Source organism: Fusarium mangiferae, assembly GCF_900044065.1.
Source record: "Fusarium mangiferae strain MRC7560 genome assembly, contig: FMAN_scaffold010, whole genome shotgun sequence".
NCBI classification, from domain to species: Eukaryota; Fungi; Ascomycota; class Sordariomycetes; order Hypocreales; family Nectriaceae; genus Fusarium; species Fusarium mangiferae.
The window spans coordinates 1457392-1476834 of NW_024573930.1; the positions used below are offsets into that span (position 1 = coordinate 1457392).

Here is a 19443-nt window from a genome sequence, read left to right on the forward strand (position 1 = left end):
GAAAGCTCTGATGCGACCCATTTCATCGCCGAACAGTACCGATGAAGGATAAGCTTGCATGAACGCCTTCCGACCCCCCCTGAAAACCTAGTTTCTGTGTATGATGATAGCATTCAGTCGTTGTGTCTGTTTGTTCGTTTTCCTGTCGTTTTCGTTCGGTTCAGGTGGTGAAAAGAAATGGTTCTTTGATGATTCTGCTGCACATGATCAGCAGAGGCTTCTTTATCAGACTTGGATATTTCTTGCAGACACACGATAGAGGCACTGATGGTTCAGTGTGTTAATCAAAATGACATTAAATTCAAGGGTATTATGCTAAATATCCAAGTCCACTCTAAATAATTTTCCGCGCATATTGTTCGTATATACAAGTCCTGTCCAGGCATTAAAGTCCAACCTCCTTGGACCACCCCAAGTCTAAGTCTAAGTCCCAGTCTATTTTTGATATGAAAATGTCCAAAGGACAAGTTGGAAAACCAATTGGGTGTAGTTGGCTTAAGGGTTGCTCACATAGCTGCGAGCACGGCGAAGATCCTCATCCTCAGAGTCATCACGGACTTGAGCGCCGCCATGAGTGTCAACACGACCCTTGGCCTTCTCAATATCGTCGACAGTCTCGTCATCGCCACCATAAGCGTACTTGCTACGCTCACGGATCTTGGCGCCGTACTTCCAGAACATGAATGGAATGGCACAGCAAGCAAGACTGATGAAAGCAAGGAGTGTTGAGGCCCATTGATCGTTAAGACGGTCATACATCTGCTCGGTGAAGAGAACAACTGCAGCGCCCCAGAAGCTTCGGATGCAAGTCTTTGCAGCGAGAGCAGAGGCAGCCTGATGCTGATAAGAGTCGACAAGGTAGTTGTTGGCAGAGTTGTAAAGGAAGATGAAGCCAAAGCCGACAGGGAAACCACCCATAGCAGGACCAGCCCAAGAAAGGTCCTTGTATGAAGTCCAGGCAAAGATGAATAGGCCAATAGGAATGAACCAGCATGAGGCCATCATGGGAATAAGACGAACCTCGGCGGGAGGATGGCCATTGTGCTTCTTGACGAGCGAGATGTAATGATTGTTTACCCACGGAGAGCAAGCAGCTGAGAGAAGAACACCAACAGCAACAGGAATGAACATGAGACCAGTCTTTCCAGCAGAGTAACCCTTGCCCTTCTGGTAGATAATAGGGAAGGCAACGAAGAACATGTACAGAAGACCGTACAGGACACTCATGTACACGGAGATAAGGAAGACGATGAGCTCGCCAAAGAGAAGCTGGAAAGGTCGGATGAGGAAGATTCGGAGACGCTCAGACAGAGGTCGAAGATCCAGTTCCTGCTCTGTAACGTGGTCGGTTTCACCAGTGGCAGCTCGAAGCTTACGAGCTCGGCGGGCGAGAAGAGTAGGGGCGTAAGTCTCTGGGACGGTGAAGGTGATGAGAACCCAGACGACGAAGGCGAGGATGAGCTGGATCCAGTAGAGCCATCGCCAACCAGCGGCATCAGAGAGGAAGCCACCGACAAGAGGACCAACTGATGCATTCGTTAGTATTTGGATAAGAGAGGGTATTCAGGGATGACTTACTAGCAGGGCCGATGAAGGGAGCAGCAGAGAATGCAGCCATGGGAACACCACGCTCTTCATTCTTCCACAGATCGGCGAGTGTACCACCGACAAGGGTCATGGGTGCTGAGAAGGCAATACCATCGATGGCTCGGCAGACGAGAAGAGTCTCGATGTTCTTTGCCACGGCACAAGGAATAATGAAGATGACAGCTACAAGAAGAGTAGAGCCACTGAACAACGTTAGTAATAGTCCACCAAATATCTCAGGCGAGATGACTTACTAGATGATTCGTCGACCGTAAATCTCCGAAAGAGGTGCAAAAACCATAGGGCCAACACCAAAACCCACTACGAAGAGACTGATACTCACAAGAGCAAGCTCGTTACTGACATTCAGGTCCTTGACCACTCCCGCGATATCAGCAGTGATAACACTAGAGCAGAACGCAACAACGAAGCACGTCAGCGCCACACACATAGTGCACCACCACTTATAAGCCTTGCTCCAGTTCTTAGGATTCTCCTTGTCGCCAGGAGTGAAAGTAACAAGCTTATACCGCCTCTCCTGCCCTGGTTCATGGTTTGTCGACTTCCTCGCGATCTCCTCAGGCTGGATAGGGCCGGGGATTGCACCGCCTGGAACTTCAACGCGATATTCGTCTAGGTTGGCATTGGCGCTGAGGGTTCGGTAGGGCAGGTCGATATCTAGATCTGGATCGCGGGTCTCCTTCTGGGAACCATCGTGGGAGTGTGTGTGGGTGTGGGAGAGGGAGCGACGGATGCGGCTCATTGTTGTTTGGTGGGTGTTTAGGGGTGCGAAGGTGGTGTCGTCTTCACGGCCTTCTAGAGTTGTTGAAGAGCGATTTGGATTTTGTTGATCCATTTTGGCTGGCTGGTTGGTTGGTTGGTTGAGAGTGTATCACAATACTCAGTATACAAGGTTAATAAGATCAAGGAGAGTAGAGTAGATGGATAAAGGAAGAGAATCAAGCCAATGTCTCAAGATGTTCAGTAAAAAACAAACCTTTTGTAAACTGGGCCATGCCCACCTCTATATACCTCCCCATCCCATCTCATCTCTCGCTCCAAAGAGTTCTCATTCAGTGGAAAAGGTAACCTTGTCCCCACATGAATTGATATCGCCGCACCCGAATTCCGGCGCTGGGCCGTCAAAGTGGGTCCTCGCCACCCGGTCAAAGGACCCACTCTTTGCGGATGCGGCTGCGAACCGTGCGGCTCCATCCGAGAACCTGAGTGTGTTTGCATACCAGTACAAGGATAAGCATATCACAAATTTAGCTGTTTTTGATGGAGTCACTCGCTTGGTTGGTTGGGGATACCTCGGTGTTGGGGTGTAGCATTATCGATTCTTTATTTGCTTCTTCTGATCAGGGGATGAACACGTTACATGCCTCTGACATCCTTGCTTGTTTGTGAGCCTCAATATCAGCCGCATCTTTTTCTTTCCCTCTAGTTCTGTCTCTCAGTTCCAATCTGATTTCTGTACTTTAAGTTTGGTTTGTTACGGTTAATGATTAACCTCCTTTAGTCCTTCGGTCTCAGTCCGTTAAAACGGGCGTCTAAGAGCCTCCACATCGGAACCGTCGCTTCCGATGTGGGCCCCGCGATATCTAAGCTTCATCGCCGTCATCGGAACTTAGACTTGTACTGGGCTGAAACAACGAGACTAAAAACTCAAGCTTCACGCCAACGTCATTGCTGTACGGAACCCCTGTTCACTCTTCGGTAATAATCCTTGTAACTTCTGCTTAGACTCATATTACTTATTGATGCTATCAACTGATAATGCAATCTCTGGTTTTTCCGGAACATCGCCGAATCTCTTACCTCTCCTCTCTATTGAGGACTCGAGAGGGAGCTTGACTGCTTGTTAAAGTTCATCTACCACTCCCGAAATACAATCTTAGTAGTAAGTCTCCCATGGTCGTAGGTCGGTGGTATTTGCTCAGGCGTGTCAGGTTCTATCTTTAGGGCAATCTCTGCACTTGTCAAAGCTTCAAAACAAACATCTGGCGCTGCAACCACCTGCTCCTCTTCTGTCATGTTGTAGTCACCCTTAGAATCAACCTGTCTCAGACTCCCATTGGCCTCCACGACTGTACGATGAGGTGTGTCTTGATGACCGACACGCAAGGCCCACGCCCGAGCCCACCCCTGCTCGCAGAAAGCCCAAAGAATCATATCAGCTCCCGAATCTAGGACAAGCTCCACCAAATTGCAGCAGATAGCAACTGGCAGCCCTCGGACTTCGAGTGGGCATGTTGTCACTCCTGCGAAACCATCAACCTCAGAGTCGATCTCGTTGCAACTTCCTTTGGGCCGCGAGCCTATCTCAACCAACAAGCTGCCATTCTCATCATGTTGGGTGGCATTCATGCAATGCTGACGACATAGGCCGTGAGATATGACGGCAAGCACATCTGGCGGTATCATGTAAAGAACAATCATCTGTTTGTCTGCATCTGAAGTTATCGACGGATCTGGGCTGATGGGTCTGGTTAAGATGTCCTCTCCTGGACTGTCGTATCCACTGCCAACCGAAAATGTCGCCATAACACAGACCCCGAATCTTGTGTCAGATACAGCTGTGTATAACACGGGCAGCGTTGACGTCGTATGCATTGGAGGACGAAATTGGGCCTTGCAAATTAAGCGATCCAAGAACCCTCCTGTTGCATCAGAACCCAAAGAAAGGGTCCCGGTTCTGGGATCCGTGTACAAAATGTGGTCTCCATCGCCCAAGGGAACAGGTCTGTAGTGATGCCTGATGTTGCTGGTGGCTATCCCCTGGGCTGGGCTTTGTTCTCTACTGCAATGCTGTTGTTGTTGGTCATAGCCATCGCGTGCTCTTACGAATTGAGAGACTTGATCGTATGCTCTGACGTCTCCACTCAGAGGGGCCATTTCCGTGACCCCTGTGTCGCTCCCTATAGTCAAGCCTCTGGGCTTGCTACCGGGATATTGAAGGCGTTTCCGACTGGACCAAATAGATTACCGAACGTCGCCGGAGTCGAAGTGCATCAGCCGCATATGCCTTGTCAGATCATGCGCTTAGCGAGGTCACGCCCGATAGCACATCAATAAGTAGGTAGCCGCGATCTGAGCAGATCTCAAAAAGCATGTATAGAATTTATGTGTAGGTATGAGCGAATGTTGTCGTGATACGTGCTTGTTGATATTTGGCCAAACGAATGATGATGACGGAGAAGAAAATGACCGCCTCAGTCATAGTTAATCGAGGAAAGCACCGTTGTCGAGATCACGGGATTGGAAGTGCAAGTGGGAAGGGGCAGATCAGGATACTTCTTGCTTAACATAGTCTCACGACTCAACTGCGCTTCAGTCTCATGATTTCTATGTGTCTTCGGATATTCTAGACATGACTTTGACCGACAACAAGCTAACGTGTATTCTTGCGATAAAAGAAAAGGACAGTTGGGGTACCTGCTCAAACTTCAGACCCCAAGCAAGCGCTATAATTATGCATGCCACCTTCAATCAACGTCATTAAACATTATTTCCTCCGTTGTCTCTCCACACGTTTTCGTCTCCTATACCGAGCGTGCTATCGACACCCTGCAGAACAGGGCGTTCAGTCTCCTCTGTTGACTGCGTGTCGTCCGTGGGGATGGGTGGAGGTGGCTCATCGTAGATCCACGGCTGGGGAAGTCTGTATATCTGTCAGAATTCATGTCATATATATCAGGCACATAATAACTTACGGGGCCACAAGACTGGGGTTGACGAATTGCAGTCCCTTCTCTTTGTACTCGTCTAGGGTACTTCCACGACGCAGGATGGCCTGTGAGGGTCGAGGGCGGTCCTCGTTCTCAAACGCGTCATCCAGCGCAGCGGCATCATCTGGATCCTCATCTGCCCTGACAGCGCGAAGAGCAATGTATTTGGTCAGAGGCTCGAATCGCTGCTTGATATAGTAGCTATACCAGGTGGTAAAGGGGAGCAGTGGGAGAATGCACACCGACTGAATGAATGCCTGATATGTAACGATCCGGCCCGCCATGACAATCTCCAAGACCAGCAACCCCACGATGATACGGTAGCTTATTATTCTCCACGCACCTCCGGTGGCATGTTGGGGCTGATCCATTGCATAGAGTACCATGTACTTGAAAGCAAAGTAGCCCAGACAGAAGTACACAGTTCCAACAATGAGAATAGCATATCCCCAATACAAGACACTGTAGATAAGACAGAGGTTGAAAACAAGCAGAGACGTGGGCAGGAAAAAGCCGTACTGAAAAACCGGAGGTTTCTTGAGCTCAAGGGCATCGCGTGGCGTCTTGGAAAGCCACCGGAGGAACGGATGGAGGAATACACTTCCCGCCTCAAGAATTCGGAAGGGCATAAGGCCAATGCCCTGGAGCAAGATGAAGCAAATATAGAAAATTGATAGCGCCTCCACGTCGTCGGCCATGTATGTCGCCATTTTGCTTGTGTCCTTCGCAATTTCTTGAATCCGGCTCCAGAAATTGATTCCTGTCAATGACACCGCAAAAACAAAGAATGTGTTGAAGAAGGTGAAGAAGTAGTTCTTGGAGATGACAGAGAGTTCGACATCACCCTGTGAAATCATTCCTTGGTGGTTAGAGAGGAAATCGTATAGATACGGAACGGCAACGTTAAGAAGCGATACAACTAAAGCAGGCAAACCGTTTTGGACAAACGAGAAGATAACGCCGTGCTGTCGCAGCCATTCTGCAAATGCTGGGAAGTGAGTGCGGATTGTGCAGTAGCTCAAAAGTGTCGAGATGCCAATGGTGGGGAATATGAATGCGAGTGTGAGAGCCGTAATGAACAATGTCACAGCCCAAGATTTGAGACGGCGAATACCGCGGGGAGCGTATGTATTCCTCCAGACGAGATCTGAAGGAGCTGGTGTCAACTTGGTCAGGAGCCGGCCTGGCCTGGGGTCAATTCGGGCCTGGATAGCCATTTGGCATGAAGCCACAGAGTCCATAGTAACAATGGCCATGTCTGTGGGCGCGTATGACTTCTTGCGCGCCTCTGTGACTTGTGCATCCAGCCTTCGAAGTCGTTCCTCGTAGTAATCAATAGCGTCAACGTTGCGAGATCGCAAACCTAGGGTTCCATAGCGTATGTTAACTTTGGGTCGGCCCTCATCGTCAGAACCCCATGGCTCCTGTTGAGTGTCCAAGAGGCGTCCGTTCTCTCCAGCTTGGTCGTCATCTTCTTGGTCCCCTTGGCCTCGAGGCACTCCATTACCATCTCTCCTTTGGGGCCTATTGCTTTTTTGTTTCTGGCGCTGGTGCTTGAGAAAGGTAGCCCATGCAGCTTCCAGGCGTCGCAAAGTCGCATCTCTCAAATCAACAAGGTCGTCAAGCTTCTTCCAGTCTCGACAAAGCAAAACCTTCTCAACTTTTCCGATGCCCAATTTTTCAATAAGTTCCTTGATATTGTCTTCTGATCTCAGATCCTCAGGAATACCTGTAAGTCGGAACGTCCTATCTGTTACGGTGGACTGTGATCCAAGATAGTCTTGGCGGAATTTGATGACGCGAAATGTCTCGAGGTTGAGATAGTAAATCGTCAAGCCAACAAAAAAGTATGTGAAAACGACATAAGCCCAAAGCCAGGACCTCTCGAAGCTTTTGTCCGTTTTATCCTTGTGCTTCAGTATGTCGAGGAAGCTGGCATTTGAGAACACCTGTTGATCTGTTCCAAACAATGAAACCGGATTAGCTGATGTATCATCACCATCATGGCCCTTGTCGTCTTTGACGTCCGAAAACGCGCGATTGATTGGCAACAGGATAACCGTCGCAAAGATTGCCATGATGCTAAAGAGTCGGATGGCCATTTTGAAGAAGCTAAGAAACTATGACCCGTTAATGATATATAAACCTCTTGGGGTTTGTGTCGTACCACAAAAGCATCGAGCCCGGCGGAGGCCAGGACCTGTTCTTCGGTGATTTTAAAAAGTGTCGGGATCCAGCCAAACATGGAATTTGGAAGGGCAGGCAGACCAAGTTGGTGATCGAGGCGCCGTTTTCGCGCAGCGTAAAGGGCGGGCCATCGTGGGCGTAGGATCTTTAATGGGTCAGCTCTGGACCTTATAGCGTTGTAAGATTGATAGGGGGCCGTGAAGCATCTTGCAGCCATGCCAAGGACAGACATACACAGAAGACCAAGAAGGCAGAAACGCCAATCACCAAGGACAGTACGAGCTGAACCTCGAGACTCTTGCCGGTGTCAGGGGCGATGACCTTCCGACTCTCCTTCCAGCATGAATCGGATTCGTTCTTCATCGCGAGGGACGATGATTAATACTCACAGCGATGAATGCTGAGAGTTGTTGTGTGAGACGCAAATGCAAGGCTGAAACTATTCAGGTTCAAGTTGTGGCGCCTGACGAGTTAAAACCGATGACGTACGGAGACGGTGAAGGGGGACCCACAGGAGCTTTGGTTGGCGAGTCATGTGTCGACACAAACACCTACCCTGTACCATGAAGAAGTCGTATAAGTCATTTACCTGACTTCCATGAATCACGTTTCAGATGTGCAAGATAAGGTAGTGTTGAATTACCACGGTGCAATATCTACTTTTAGTGCAGATCTCTCTGATCTAGCTCTGATATTTCCTTCGTGATCATCAAGTACGGACCTTGGTATACCTAAGTCGCAAGGAGCCGAGTTTGTCGTATCGTAATTGAGGCTATGCATGAACTCCGTCTATTTCCTCCAAATCTGCATTTGTGGTCCATTCTTGAAAGAAAGAACGTTCCCATCCTTTCAGAATGGATAGTCCAATACCTGATTTCTGAGATATGTTGAGTAAGGCCTCGCGATGGGGTTGAGCTGTAGGACCCCAGAAGAAAACCCATGCGCGCTGTCGGAGTAGGGTAAGATTCTCTTGTGTATAATTGCGAGGCGTGCCATGACGAAGTACGATGTCCATCCACAATTCTGGAACCAACCCCTTTTTCCTGTCAAAATTTCCCGAAATGGTATCTTTATGGGCGCGATCATAACCACAACCGAACCTGGCATCTCTGAGAAGAGACAATGCAGGTTCAATCGAAGCTTCGTGACCTTGCTGCTTTTGTCTCTCATCCAAGAGGCTCATGATTGGCTGATGACCATAGTTCGGTAGTTTTGCTGCGGCCGTGGCGCACACGGACTTATCGTTTGCGAGTGCTTCTACCCATTGGGTCGTCTCGCAGACTATGCTACTGGAGGGTCCAAGTCCTGGGATTGGTGGATCCGGCACCTCAGCTCCAGACCACTCAGAAAAGAAGGCTGTGTATAGAGTTTGTATATAGGTATGAACACACCTGATGGCTTCGTCCTCCCAAGGTAGAAACTTATGGCCTCCTCGTCGACTCAGTTCGGCTGGAGGCCTATAGCTACGATCAATAACCGCGACGTAAAGACGAACCTTGCTCATTAACTCGTGTCTTAGGAAAGCCCAGAAAAGAAGTTTCCGTCCAGGTTTGTCAAGAATATCCAGGTCAAACCCCCCCTCGAGCCCTTGGCGCTCGTTGTAAGTCAAGCCCGAGTCCACCACAGGAAGACCTCGATATGCTCGTGGGAGGAAATCAGAGGTCGCCTTGTCCAAGTAGTCTTTGATGAGAGACAGTAAAAGTTGGTAAAGTTTGTATATACCGTCAACAGTAGACTGGTCTTCTAGGGCCAATTCAGTATCCGCCAATTCCTGTGTCGCCCATCTGTCCATCATTATGTAAATGTCCTTCTTGAGGCAAGCTTGATCGTGCTTACTCAAGACAATGAGATTTTGGAGTTCCATAATGGCCATGGCATCTTGAAGCATCTCCTTATCGAAATCAGCTTTAATCTGATCTTGCATGGCTTTGCTGTCGGCAATAGTGGATTCTGTTTGTAGTAGAACCTTCTTAGTTGTCATGTGGGTTTCAACGCCCGCTGAACCATTAGAGGAGAGAAGTGGAGGATTAATAGTTGAGCCAACAAGCGCGAAAGGTTCAAAGAGCTCAACAGGATGAGTGGGATTCGTGTTCGAGGACTCTGGGTCATGGAGATTTGAGTCCTCGTCAACATAACATTTGGGGCGGCTATCTTCCGAGTCGATATCCGTCTTAGTACGGTGGACCATCCTTGCACCGAAAATGTCCTCCTGTGTAATCGACGAATCGTCATAACTGGAGAAAGCGTCATCAAAGAAGGATTGTGGGTTCGCGTAGCGAAGGCTAGATTGATATTCTTCAAGGACTTTGGCATCCGGGTTGACGTAGCCATCGAGACCGGCATAGAATTCCTGAGGGCCAAGACACTTCCCATTAGTAGAAGTAAATATAGGGTTAGGGGGAGCCATTTCGTCCGTTCTGTATATGAGCCGTTGAAGCAAAGGATCTTTGACTGATTGGTATAAACGATTGTTGTTTCTTTGTGCCAGCTATTGATTGAAATTCATGAAGCAAGGATAGATATATACGAGAGAATCCGGAGAGAAAAGGTAAAGGCCATTATACATTAGTCTAGATACTTACTTTGGGTTTGTAACCTATAATATTCATATGTTTAAAGTGAAAGTCTCTGGCAACAGATAACTTATGAGCTCAAAGTGTAAGAGAATAAATAATTTTAGTACCCATTTGATTCTATCGGTACCTGAAGCTTATGTTTATTAGCCACTTTGAAAATCAAAATGTTTTCTGGCTCATTTAAAGCGTTGCGCTGATTTATTATGGAAAGTTTAAGCCCATATTGTAGAGAAAACAGTCAAAGAAACTTCTGATATCGAGTGCCACTTTGCTGGAGGCTTTTCCCATAGGGTAGGATCCTAAAGGTTGTTGAAATATGTGGACACGTTATCATTCATACCATTTGGCAAAGTTCCTCGAACAGTAGATTCAAAGTTACTGGGCCTGTATTTGTCATGTAAATACTGTCTCAGAGCCTAGAGACTCCAGCGACCTGCAGCGATGACTGAACCGAAGGTTTGTTATGCATACCAGTCTTTGTGCTTTACGTATAGGCCTTTCAGTTTATATTCTTGAACACTAATGACCTGTTGGGTAGAAGGAAATCACGATAGATACTTACTACTATGTACCTAAATCTGTTATAGACAAGTCCACGAGTAAAAGCTGACAATATAGGTAACTTGTTCCGGCATCGCGTATGTAGGGTTGTTCTCAAAGTTAGACATAACCTCCGTTGCAAAAGCTTGAATTATGCCTTTAGGAAAGAACACTATAGTCTTTCATATTATACTACCAGAACGACGAGTATCAGTCTGAATATTTCTCTTGCGAACTAGTATTGGTGGCTTTCTGATCGGTCAAGATATTCATCTCCGAGGAAGAGTCGCCTCGATCCGACTTATTTCGCTGTTGCCAAAATGGATATAAGATTACCTAGGTATGTTCAAGGCCCCCCACGCCTGCTCGGACGATCTTTAAGGCAAGGCCTTGAGACAAGAAAGAGCATTGGCTGAACGAGGGTCGTATAAGGCCAGGGGGCTCCACTGGAAAGGAATCCCTCTTCATCAAATCCTCCACTTTCCACTGTACAAAGACTCCAATACATCGGTAAACTCCGGTTCTATTCTTCTTGGCCGCATAAGATATCGTGTGCTAGTGAGTAAAGCCAGTCAAACGATGTGGAACTGCCCAGGATCTTCAGTTTAGCTCTCCACTGGCTTGAGGCGATGGCTTCATGCTGTCCACCGGAAACAACGCGCTTTTGCCTACTAAGTTAGTTCGCGATGAGGTAAGAGGCGTTCCTTGAACAGCAACCGACTTCGCCTTTCACCATCACGATCTTCTGACAAATACAAGAGACAAACTAATCCGTCGGCCTGTAGTAAAGCAGAACACACGTTGTGACGAGAAACACTGACAAGGGCTGCTCAAGCGACAAGAACTGCAATGAACCAACATGAGAAACCTTATTTCATAGGATCTTATCTTATCTAGATAATCAGTCGCTGGTGGCTGAAAGAGCCGCCAGGGCTGAAGCGCCTCAACTTAAACCCACCACGGCCTCAAATGGGTACGCAAAACTCTGCTAGTTCATCCGTTATTTGATCAAAGGATTCGTTCTCGAGCCCGGAACCAAACGCATAGCTAACAGGCTCCTTCGACTGGTCTCACGACAATTGCCAAGCGAACTGGTCAAGAATTGATCGTACCAGGATTAAACCCTTCATACTTGCAGGTAAACCACATTCGAGAACAACAGACTTGATCAATTACGGGTCATCAGGTTTCTGATTCGTGCTTGGGAGAGATCTATATCGATTCTAGCAAATTTTGTCGAGGACCGGACTATGAGAGTTCACCCGACGGCAACGGCCATGAACTCATTATGCTGGGATCCTTTGTACCAGCTTGGATTGGGCGATGGGCCTCTCCACTAAATCCTCCTTTATCGGCTTATCTGATGATCAGATAAAGGCAACTTCGGCGAGCATCCCTGAATCGCAAAGAGCCTCTGCAGCGGCCAGAGCTCGGTATTAGACCAGTTACGGAAGTGATCATCTAGCAACATAAATCCTTCAAGCTCCTCCCAATGAGAACAAAGCATTCTTCCCTGACACTAGAGTTCTCTCCGAGGCTCAAGGGTGCTCATCCGTCTTACTGCAGAAACTCCACTCAGAATCATCCACTGCAATACAGGAACCATGAATCCATGACCCTTCTCTGCGAACTTTTTCTCTGTAAAAGAGCTTGGCATTAGTCCGACTTCCGGAACAAGGCACTGACATCTCTGCAGGACAGGTCTGGTGCAAGACTAATCCCTACGGACCCAGAAGATGGACAGACGGAGGAAGACGAGACGGAATGTCGCGAATGTTTCTGGAGAATACAACGCTATCTATAAATCCGCGGCCTTAATCACGTTTCTGTGTTGCATTTATGTTCCTTCATGCCACTACCTTAAATACAAGTGCCCCAGCCAAGTGTAACCCACTCGTGGCACTTTTAAACCTTCTTTGCAACTCTATTCCCAGCTCTCTGGGTATCACTGGAGCTCAAAGATTTCATCAAGAAAACATGGCTGCTTCCACCAGCCCAGCTCAAGTCCAGGGCGACTTTGAGAAGCAGATACAGCCTGAGAACCATGCCATCAATGATTTCCCTGACAAGGAAAAGGAAAATGATTTCGATGATGGCTCCGAGATCAAGCAGGATGGTGTCAAGCGTGTGGAGGCCATCACCAAAGTCTGGTCTCCTGGTATGATGTGGGCTGTATTTATCTTGTATGCTCTCTGATGCTCCTGTTTACGAGCCACTGAGAACCAGCTAACATCAATGCAGCCTCTACTTGGTCAACTTCGTCGACACTCTCCTGCAGGCTGTTCACTCCAGTTTGGTGCCATATGTCACTTCTTCGTTCAGCCAGCACGGCCTGCTTGCCATTACGAGTGTCTTCGGATCCATCATCGCGGGTGTCAGCAAGCTCGCTATTGCCAAGATCATCGATATCCGCGGCCGAAACGAAGGGTTCCTGCTGATGATTCTGATAATCATCATCGGGATGATTATGAAGGCCTGCTGCAAGAATGTTGAGACTTATGCTGCTGGTCATACCTTCTACTGGGTTGGCCACGTTGGTCTAAGCTACATTATCGATGTCGTTCTTTCAGACATGACTTCTCTTCGCAACCGTATGATCATGTTTGGCCTTTATATGAGCCCCCGACTTGCTTCTACTTTCGGTGGCCCTAAGATTGCGGAGTTGTTCTTCAAGCACTCGACCTATCGCTGGGCTTTCGGATCTTTTTGTATCATTCTTGTCTTCTTCTCTATCCCCGTGTCTGCCATTTTTATGTATCACGAAATCAAGGCCAAGAAACTTGGATACCTGCCAGAGAAGAGTCAGCGCAGTCTCTGGGACTCAACGAAGCACTACTTTGTCGAATTTGACATTGTTGGCATGATCCTCACCATTGCTGGTTTCTCTCTTATCCTGACCCCTCTCAACATTGCCACTCGTGCTCCCAACGGTTGGAAGACTGACTATATCATCGCAATGCTTGTTGTCGGCGTTGTTTGCCTTGCTGGATTTGCTGCCTGGGAGAAGTGGTACGCTAAGGTGCCCTATGTACCTTTCAAGTTCCTCAAGGACCGAACCATCCTAGGTGCTTGCCTTCTAAGCGCTTTTCTCAACATGTCCATCTTTGCCTGGGACACTTATTACAACTCGTACCTCCAGGTCGTCCATGGTCTCAGCATCGCCACCGCTGGATACACTCTGAACGCATTTTCTGTGACGTCAACCATCCTGGCGCCCTTCATCGGACTGTGAGTTGCGCCACTGTGTCAGCCAATCTGGTCATTCTGCTAACATGGCATACAGTTTCCTCCGTTGGTATGGAAGATACTACTGGCCTGCAGTTTTCGGCATCCCCTGGTGTGTCCTTGGTACTGCACTTCTCATTCACTTCCGACAGCCTGGAAACGACATCGGTTACCTTGTCATGTGCCAGGTCTTCCATGGTGTGTGCGGTGGTATTTGGGCCATGACAGGGCCTCTCGCCATCATGACTCAGGTTACCCACCAAGAGATTGCCGTTGTGCTCGCACTCTACTCTATGTTCGGCTCCATCGGCCAGGCCATCGGTTTCGGGATCTCTGGTGCCCTGTGGACCAACGATCTACCCAGAGAGATGTACAAGGCTCTCCCCCAGGATGCCAAGAACCAAACCGCTGCCCTCTACGGCGACATGAAGCTGCAGATGGCCGACCCAATAGGCACTCCTATCCGAGATGCCGTTGTTCACGCCTACGGAGTTGTACAGCGCGAGATGGTTATTGCCGGATGCGCTTTCTTGCCTCTGATCTGTATCTGTGTTATTGTCTGGCGTAACAAGCCGATTGACAGACAGCAGACTAAGGGTAATGTCTTCTAGATTGTGCTAGGAGCATCAAATGAGTTGAACTTGGAGGCTTTGCAGTCTCAGTCGGTGTATCTACAAACAAGGACCAAACGTGATTTATTCAAGAGACTATCTCTCGTTTACAAAATTTAGACTTGGCGATTTATCCCTTATCGTGATTCACCTGCCTATGAAGTTGTTTGTGAGGCTAGCTAATGACATTTTGCCCAGGAAACATGAGATTTCATAATAAGGAAGCCCACAAACGAAAATTGATCAACTGTTGAATGACTCTCGGGAGTATTGGAATCACAGAATCCCTCCATTTGAATGTTAATCGGGTTCTCGGCGCTATTTTCTCATCAGCCTGATATCGAAGCAAGTTGATGTTGTGCATCTGTGGCAAAGCGATCTCCGAGCGTATGATACCGGCATGTCTCAAATTTCTGCCTACGCATTGATTAGACGGGTATCGACATTGATTCATGCCGATACGCATATTATTCAGGATACCCGCATCAACACCTCACCTCGTGAGTTTGCCGTCGCATCTGCCGTCCTTGTTTGCTACGCTCATAGGCTCACATGCCTTTTGTGTTACATCCAAATCAATAGCGCGACTGAAACAATTCTAGGATCATGCGTGGCTCTGGCCTCTTTTTGCCAATCTACAAACATTCTGGGAAACTACCCATGCTCTATAGCTGATCCAGTCTGCAATCACCCGCGCTCAAAAGATCGATGACTGCTTCACCTTGTGGGACGCATTGCGTAAGATGCGAGAGATGCAGCAGGCTGAGAGTGTTGGTGGTTGTGATTGATTGGAGACCAGAGTCGACACGGCCTCACGCATTAAGACAACGGGTAGCCGCATGAGAATCACCGAGCTGGACTTCGAGGCTTGATAATATGGATAAGCCGGCTTATATCTCATCCGTCACTATCCCTAGCTCTATGTGTTGTCCGTAATGGATGGCTGGCATTACTATCTGCGTTTACTGCTTCGAGGACAGAAGGGCCCGAACAATGGTTGCATCTCAAAGCTTACTGATATGCGATATGATAGTCTCATGAACGCGTAAGAAGGCAGATTCAGAGCTATCACTGGCCATATTACTTTCATAGCAAAGAGGCATGGTGTTCTCGTCTCATGATGCATAGCACTACAACCCCTTCTCACTGATTCACGGAGCAATCAGACAAGAATGAGTGCGCGTTATCCCGACCCGATCATACTATCCAGAATAGGATACACATGCAGTAGCGTGCGTGAGCATCGGATTGTCCCCGGAGTGCTCGATTTCAAGATGAATCACCAACGATATAACTTCAACCCTGATCCCAGAGCATCCCAGTGTAACCAGCGACTGTACTTTGCGGTCTGGCAATGAGCCAACAAACAGAGTATGAAGCAGTCTGCTTTACCACTAGAGTCACGAGAGGTCATGCCTGAGTTTCGTTGGGGGTTTGCATCATCTGGAATACAAACGGTTGAGAGAGCCTCTCGTTCTCCCGGACTATAAATGCCAGGCTTTCTCCCTGTGGATATGATCACCAAGAACTTGTTCAAGGCTTTCGTCTACACAGAGAACACTTTCATCTTGAAGTTTTGAGATAACGAACGCTTTATCATCTGGAAAGACTCTCCACATACCCAGGCATCAGTCTTCATAGAATCTGCCTATCATCATGCCTGATCAGTCAAAGAAGGCCAATCAGCCAAAGAAGGGGACTGGCAGTAAAGGAGAAGCCACTCGACCAGTGAACGGTGAGGCTTCTGGATCTGGTGGAAATTCGTCTACGCAGAATCAATCGGCAAGCACCTACACGCCAACCACATCCGGTGGAGGAGGAAATGCTCAAGAGACACCAAGGACACCAGAACGCGTAGAAGATTGGAGGGATGGAACGAGTGATAGTTGGAACACATTCAATCGCCGTGAAGGAAACAATAACAATGTTGGCGGGTCTTCGTCGGGGACAGCATACCCCCCTGAGCTAGATCTCTCCTCCGATGAGGAAGACGAGAATCAGCCTGACAAAAAAGACGAATCCAAAGGGGACGGCAAAGGCAAAGATGTCTAGAAACGTTCTACACAACGATCACAGGCCAGGTGAAAGGCCCGATGAGGCCAAGTTGGAGAACACGATCAACTGGAGTCTGGGGCTTTTGGTGGTGACGATTAGCGTCTCATGGTGCCATATTTTACTCTGGGTCAAATGTCAGAGGAAGATGGAGATGTTTGAGATGCGGATTGAATGTTGAGGATAACAGATTGTGGACCAAGATATTAATCCGAGACAATTGTTTTACATTATTCATCCACTTTGATATGTTACAGGTTAGGGACCCTCATTTGACAGGGAGGAGGAACTGTCACGTAGAATTCCAGACTCTGGCACGCTAGATGAACGTGTTGAGCAGTTTGTTATGTTTCTAGATGCTCTGATGGAAGCAATAATAAGCTAGCGACCACATGGCTTGAGTGAAATTATAGGTAAATGCACGTCATGGGACGGTTCGTTGTAATTCGGGAATGGTTAGGAATAGAGATTTTGGGTTAAGAAATGACATTCATATTTATTTTCTAGCAATAAATATGATAGAATAATCAAGTCTAGCGGTTAAATAAAACACAATATTCTCAACGTGAATGGCATGCCCAGAAATGAGGTTCCAAGATACCTCAGTCTAGGCAATATCTTGGCAATGGCTTGATGTGGTGCATGACGAAGTCAATGTGACGGGTAAAATACGGTGCAGCTAATGGAAGGCTTGAAGAATAGGGCGGAAGCTAATACTGACAGCGATGTCATGGCTTGACTGTCAAGCATTGACTGCAAATGAGTGCTAGAGTGCTAGAGTGCTAACGTTAGAGGCAGAGCTGACAGTTGATCTGTGTGTTATAGACAGGTAGGTAGGTACTTAGTAAAGTCGTCGTCATGGCTGTCGATATCACACGCATTAACCCGCCAAGAATGGATGGATACCTTACTCAAGGGCCTAACTATCTCACCAAATCGAGGCTGCTGAGGACGGAGAGAATTTCTCGTATTTGGGCGCATTTAAAGTTGTATTACTGTATTCGTATCGAGGTACCACATCATGGATCTAGATGGTGTCAAGACAGTCAAGTAAATCACATACCAAAGTCTCAAAGTTGCAGTTGAAAAAAGTAAGATGCAGGTGAATCTTGTTCTTGGCAGGGGACAACACTCTAGAACACAATTGACCTGCCGTTTTCTGATAAATCTCTATCATGAGGTTTCTCTGTTGGGCAACATGAGAACAAGAGGCGCACGCATCGGAAATTGCAATGACGGAGAAACCCAAAATCCAACCAATCACCTGGAGGGTCGCAGTGGGGAAGCACTATTTCAGGCACGCAACTCCGCTGAATGGCCTGGGCTGGGCACGATTTCGGCTCTTTCTTACCGTAGTCTCCCACTGAAAGAAAGTCAATCAGACTGGGGACCTCAGGTCGGTAGGTAGGTATAGCTGACAAAAGGATCTAGGTAATCTAGGCCAAGTTTAGACGTCTCTTTGATGGGTTTATTTTGACACCCGGGGATAAGTTCAGCTGTCCAGGCCTCTGCCGCTATGGACAGTAGTTCATAATACAACCAGAAATAGTTAGATTGTGTCTGTCTGTCGACCTACTAATACACGAGATGACGAGAGGCCTGCAAGACGGTAACGGTAATGTCGTTGTACGAGGTGGCACAGTTATACAGTTCAACATTACGGATAATACGGACCATGTTAATGGATGGATGATACAGACTGTGGGCTCTCATCAATGTTGTGCTGAAACTGAGACGCTCTCAGACGTTTCCTGTTCTACTGTCAGGGACAGGAGGGACAAGACAGGGCCAACAAGTAAACAAAACGAGACGAAAACACCAGAAACAAAAGGGGACAGACAGACTTTGTACCAGCATGTATGCAATGCAAATACGTAGCGTTCCTGGTGAGAATGATCTTCTCCGCATGATGCAGAAACTCTCTTGTTGCCTTTGGACAAGCCCAATGCGCCAAGCCCAGGCCACTGGATTCGACCGCGTGATACAACCATACCTGATCCAAGATACATGGGGTTCATGTACCGACACCATATGGAGAGGGCTCCCGGGCTTCCCGTAGATACCTGGGATCCAAGTCCCTTGGCACCATCTTTTCTTGTTCTCTCGTCGTACCGATGGGTTGGGGGTTGGGCCTGGGCGGCTGCTACCATCCAGTGAAAGTGCCCAGAGTTGACTTACGCGGCAAGTTTATGTATGTATGTTTGTATTCCAAGAATTCTCCCCCTCTCCCTCCCTCCCTCCAGATTTCTCCAGATTTGTGAGGTGAATGAGTGAATAAATGCTTTGGTGACATTCATTTTACTGTGCATTCCCCTCCAAATGCTGCTATCATCGGGTCATCTCCTCACAATTCCAATACATTTCCGAGTTCGGCAAGACCGTCGCATCTAACTAAAGAGACGAGACAACCTAGACATCCCTTCCCTTCCCTTGCACCCGCTGCCAGAAAGAAAGAAAAAAAAAAGAGCTCCAACCAAAACATCCCTGGCCCTGGTCTTGTCCCGCTACAAAGTCGCCCGACTCTGCCGCTTACAGTGAGATAGTGGCCCAGTTTTTCCCCGGCTGCACTGCAGGCTGTTGTTCACTTCCCGCTGTGACTTCCATTGCTCCCACCCACTCTTTTTTTTCTCTGGGCTCTCTTCTTCCTTGCCTCTTCCCAGCCATCTATCTCCATCAACATCGATTATCTATCGATCAGCAAGTGAAATCGATCCTTCTGTCAACCAACTACCGAATCCTACTGGGTCGTGTGATCTCATTGTTCTCTTCAGACCCCAAAGGAAACAAAAACGACAAAGAAGAGAGGTTGGGCTTTGCTTCGGTCAGACTTTGTTTATTCCCCTCTACTCAAAGTGGTTTGGTGACGACACCACTCTTTCAATAGCGTATTGCACAAACGCAAGCCAGCCTTGGCTCCTACCCAGACCCAAAGAC

At 47.9% G+C, this 19443-nt stretch overlaps 6 protein-coding genes across 6 annotated transcripts; 2 read left to right on the forward strand and 4 right to left on the reverse strand.

Annotated features, from left to right (window-relative positions):
* Positions 1 to 495: 495 nt before the first annotated feature.
* FMAN_02584 (putative multidrug resistance protein) lies at positions 496 to 2443 on the reverse strand (the record flags this gene model as incomplete). Its single annotated transcript, XM_041820164.1, has 3 exons — positions 496 to 1526; positions 1579 to 1790; positions 1842 to 2443. 3 exons carry the CDS (start codon positions 2441 to 2443, stop codon positions 496 to 498), a joined length of 1845 nt encoding a protein of 614 aa, XP_041686071.1.
* A 1019-nt stretch (positions 2444 to 3462) lies between these two features.
* FMAN_02585 (uncharacterized protein) lies at positions 3463 to 4485 on the reverse strand (the record flags this gene model as incomplete). The annotated part of the gene is made up of 1 exon (XM_041820165.1): positions 3463 to 4485. The coding sequence occupies one exon, from the start codon at positions 4483 to 4485 to the stop codon at positions 3463 to 3465; it is 1023 nt and encodes a 340-aa protein (XP_041686072.1).
* Positions 4486 to 5088: 603 nt separating this feature from the next.
* On the reverse strand, positions 5089 to 7868 carry FMAN_02586 (uncharacterized protein; the record flags this gene model as incomplete). The annotated part of the gene is made up of 4 exons (XM_041820166.1): positions 5089 to 5251; positions 5304 to 7438; positions 7486 to 7650; positions 7740 to 7868. 4 exons carry the CDS (start codon positions 7866 to 7868, stop codon positions 5089 to 5091), a joined length of 2592 nt encoding a protein of 863 aa, XP_041686073.1.
* A 409-nt stretch (positions 7869 to 8277) lies between these two features.
* On the reverse strand, positions 8278 to 9912 carry FMAN_16183 (uncharacterized protein; the record flags this gene model as incomplete). Its single annotated transcript, XM_041820167.1, has 1 exon — positions 8278 to 9912. The coding sequence occupies one exon, from the start codon at positions 9910 to 9912 to the stop codon at positions 8278 to 8280; it is 1635 nt and encodes a 544-aa protein (XP_041686074.1).
* Positions 9913 to 12598: 2686 nt separating this feature from the next.
* On the forward strand, positions 12599 to 14457 carry FMAN_02587 (uncharacterized protein; the record flags this gene model as incomplete). The annotated part of the gene is made up of 3 exons (XM_041820169.1): positions 12599 to 12804; positions 12863 to 13849; positions 13905 to 14457. 3 exons carry the CDS (start codon positions 12599 to 12601, stop codon positions 14455 to 14457), a joined length of 1746 nt encoding a protein of 581 aa, XP_041686075.1.
* A 1656-nt stretch (positions 14458 to 16113) lies between these two features.
* FMAN_02588 (uncharacterized protein) lies at positions 16114 to 16509 on the forward strand (the record flags this gene model as incomplete). Its single annotated transcript, XM_041820170.1, has 1 exon — positions 16114 to 16509. The coding sequence occupies one exon, from the start codon at positions 16114 to 16116 to the stop codon at positions 16507 to 16509; it is 396 nt and encodes a 131-aa protein (XP_041686076.1).
* Positions 16510 to 19443: the final 2934 nt, after the last annotated feature.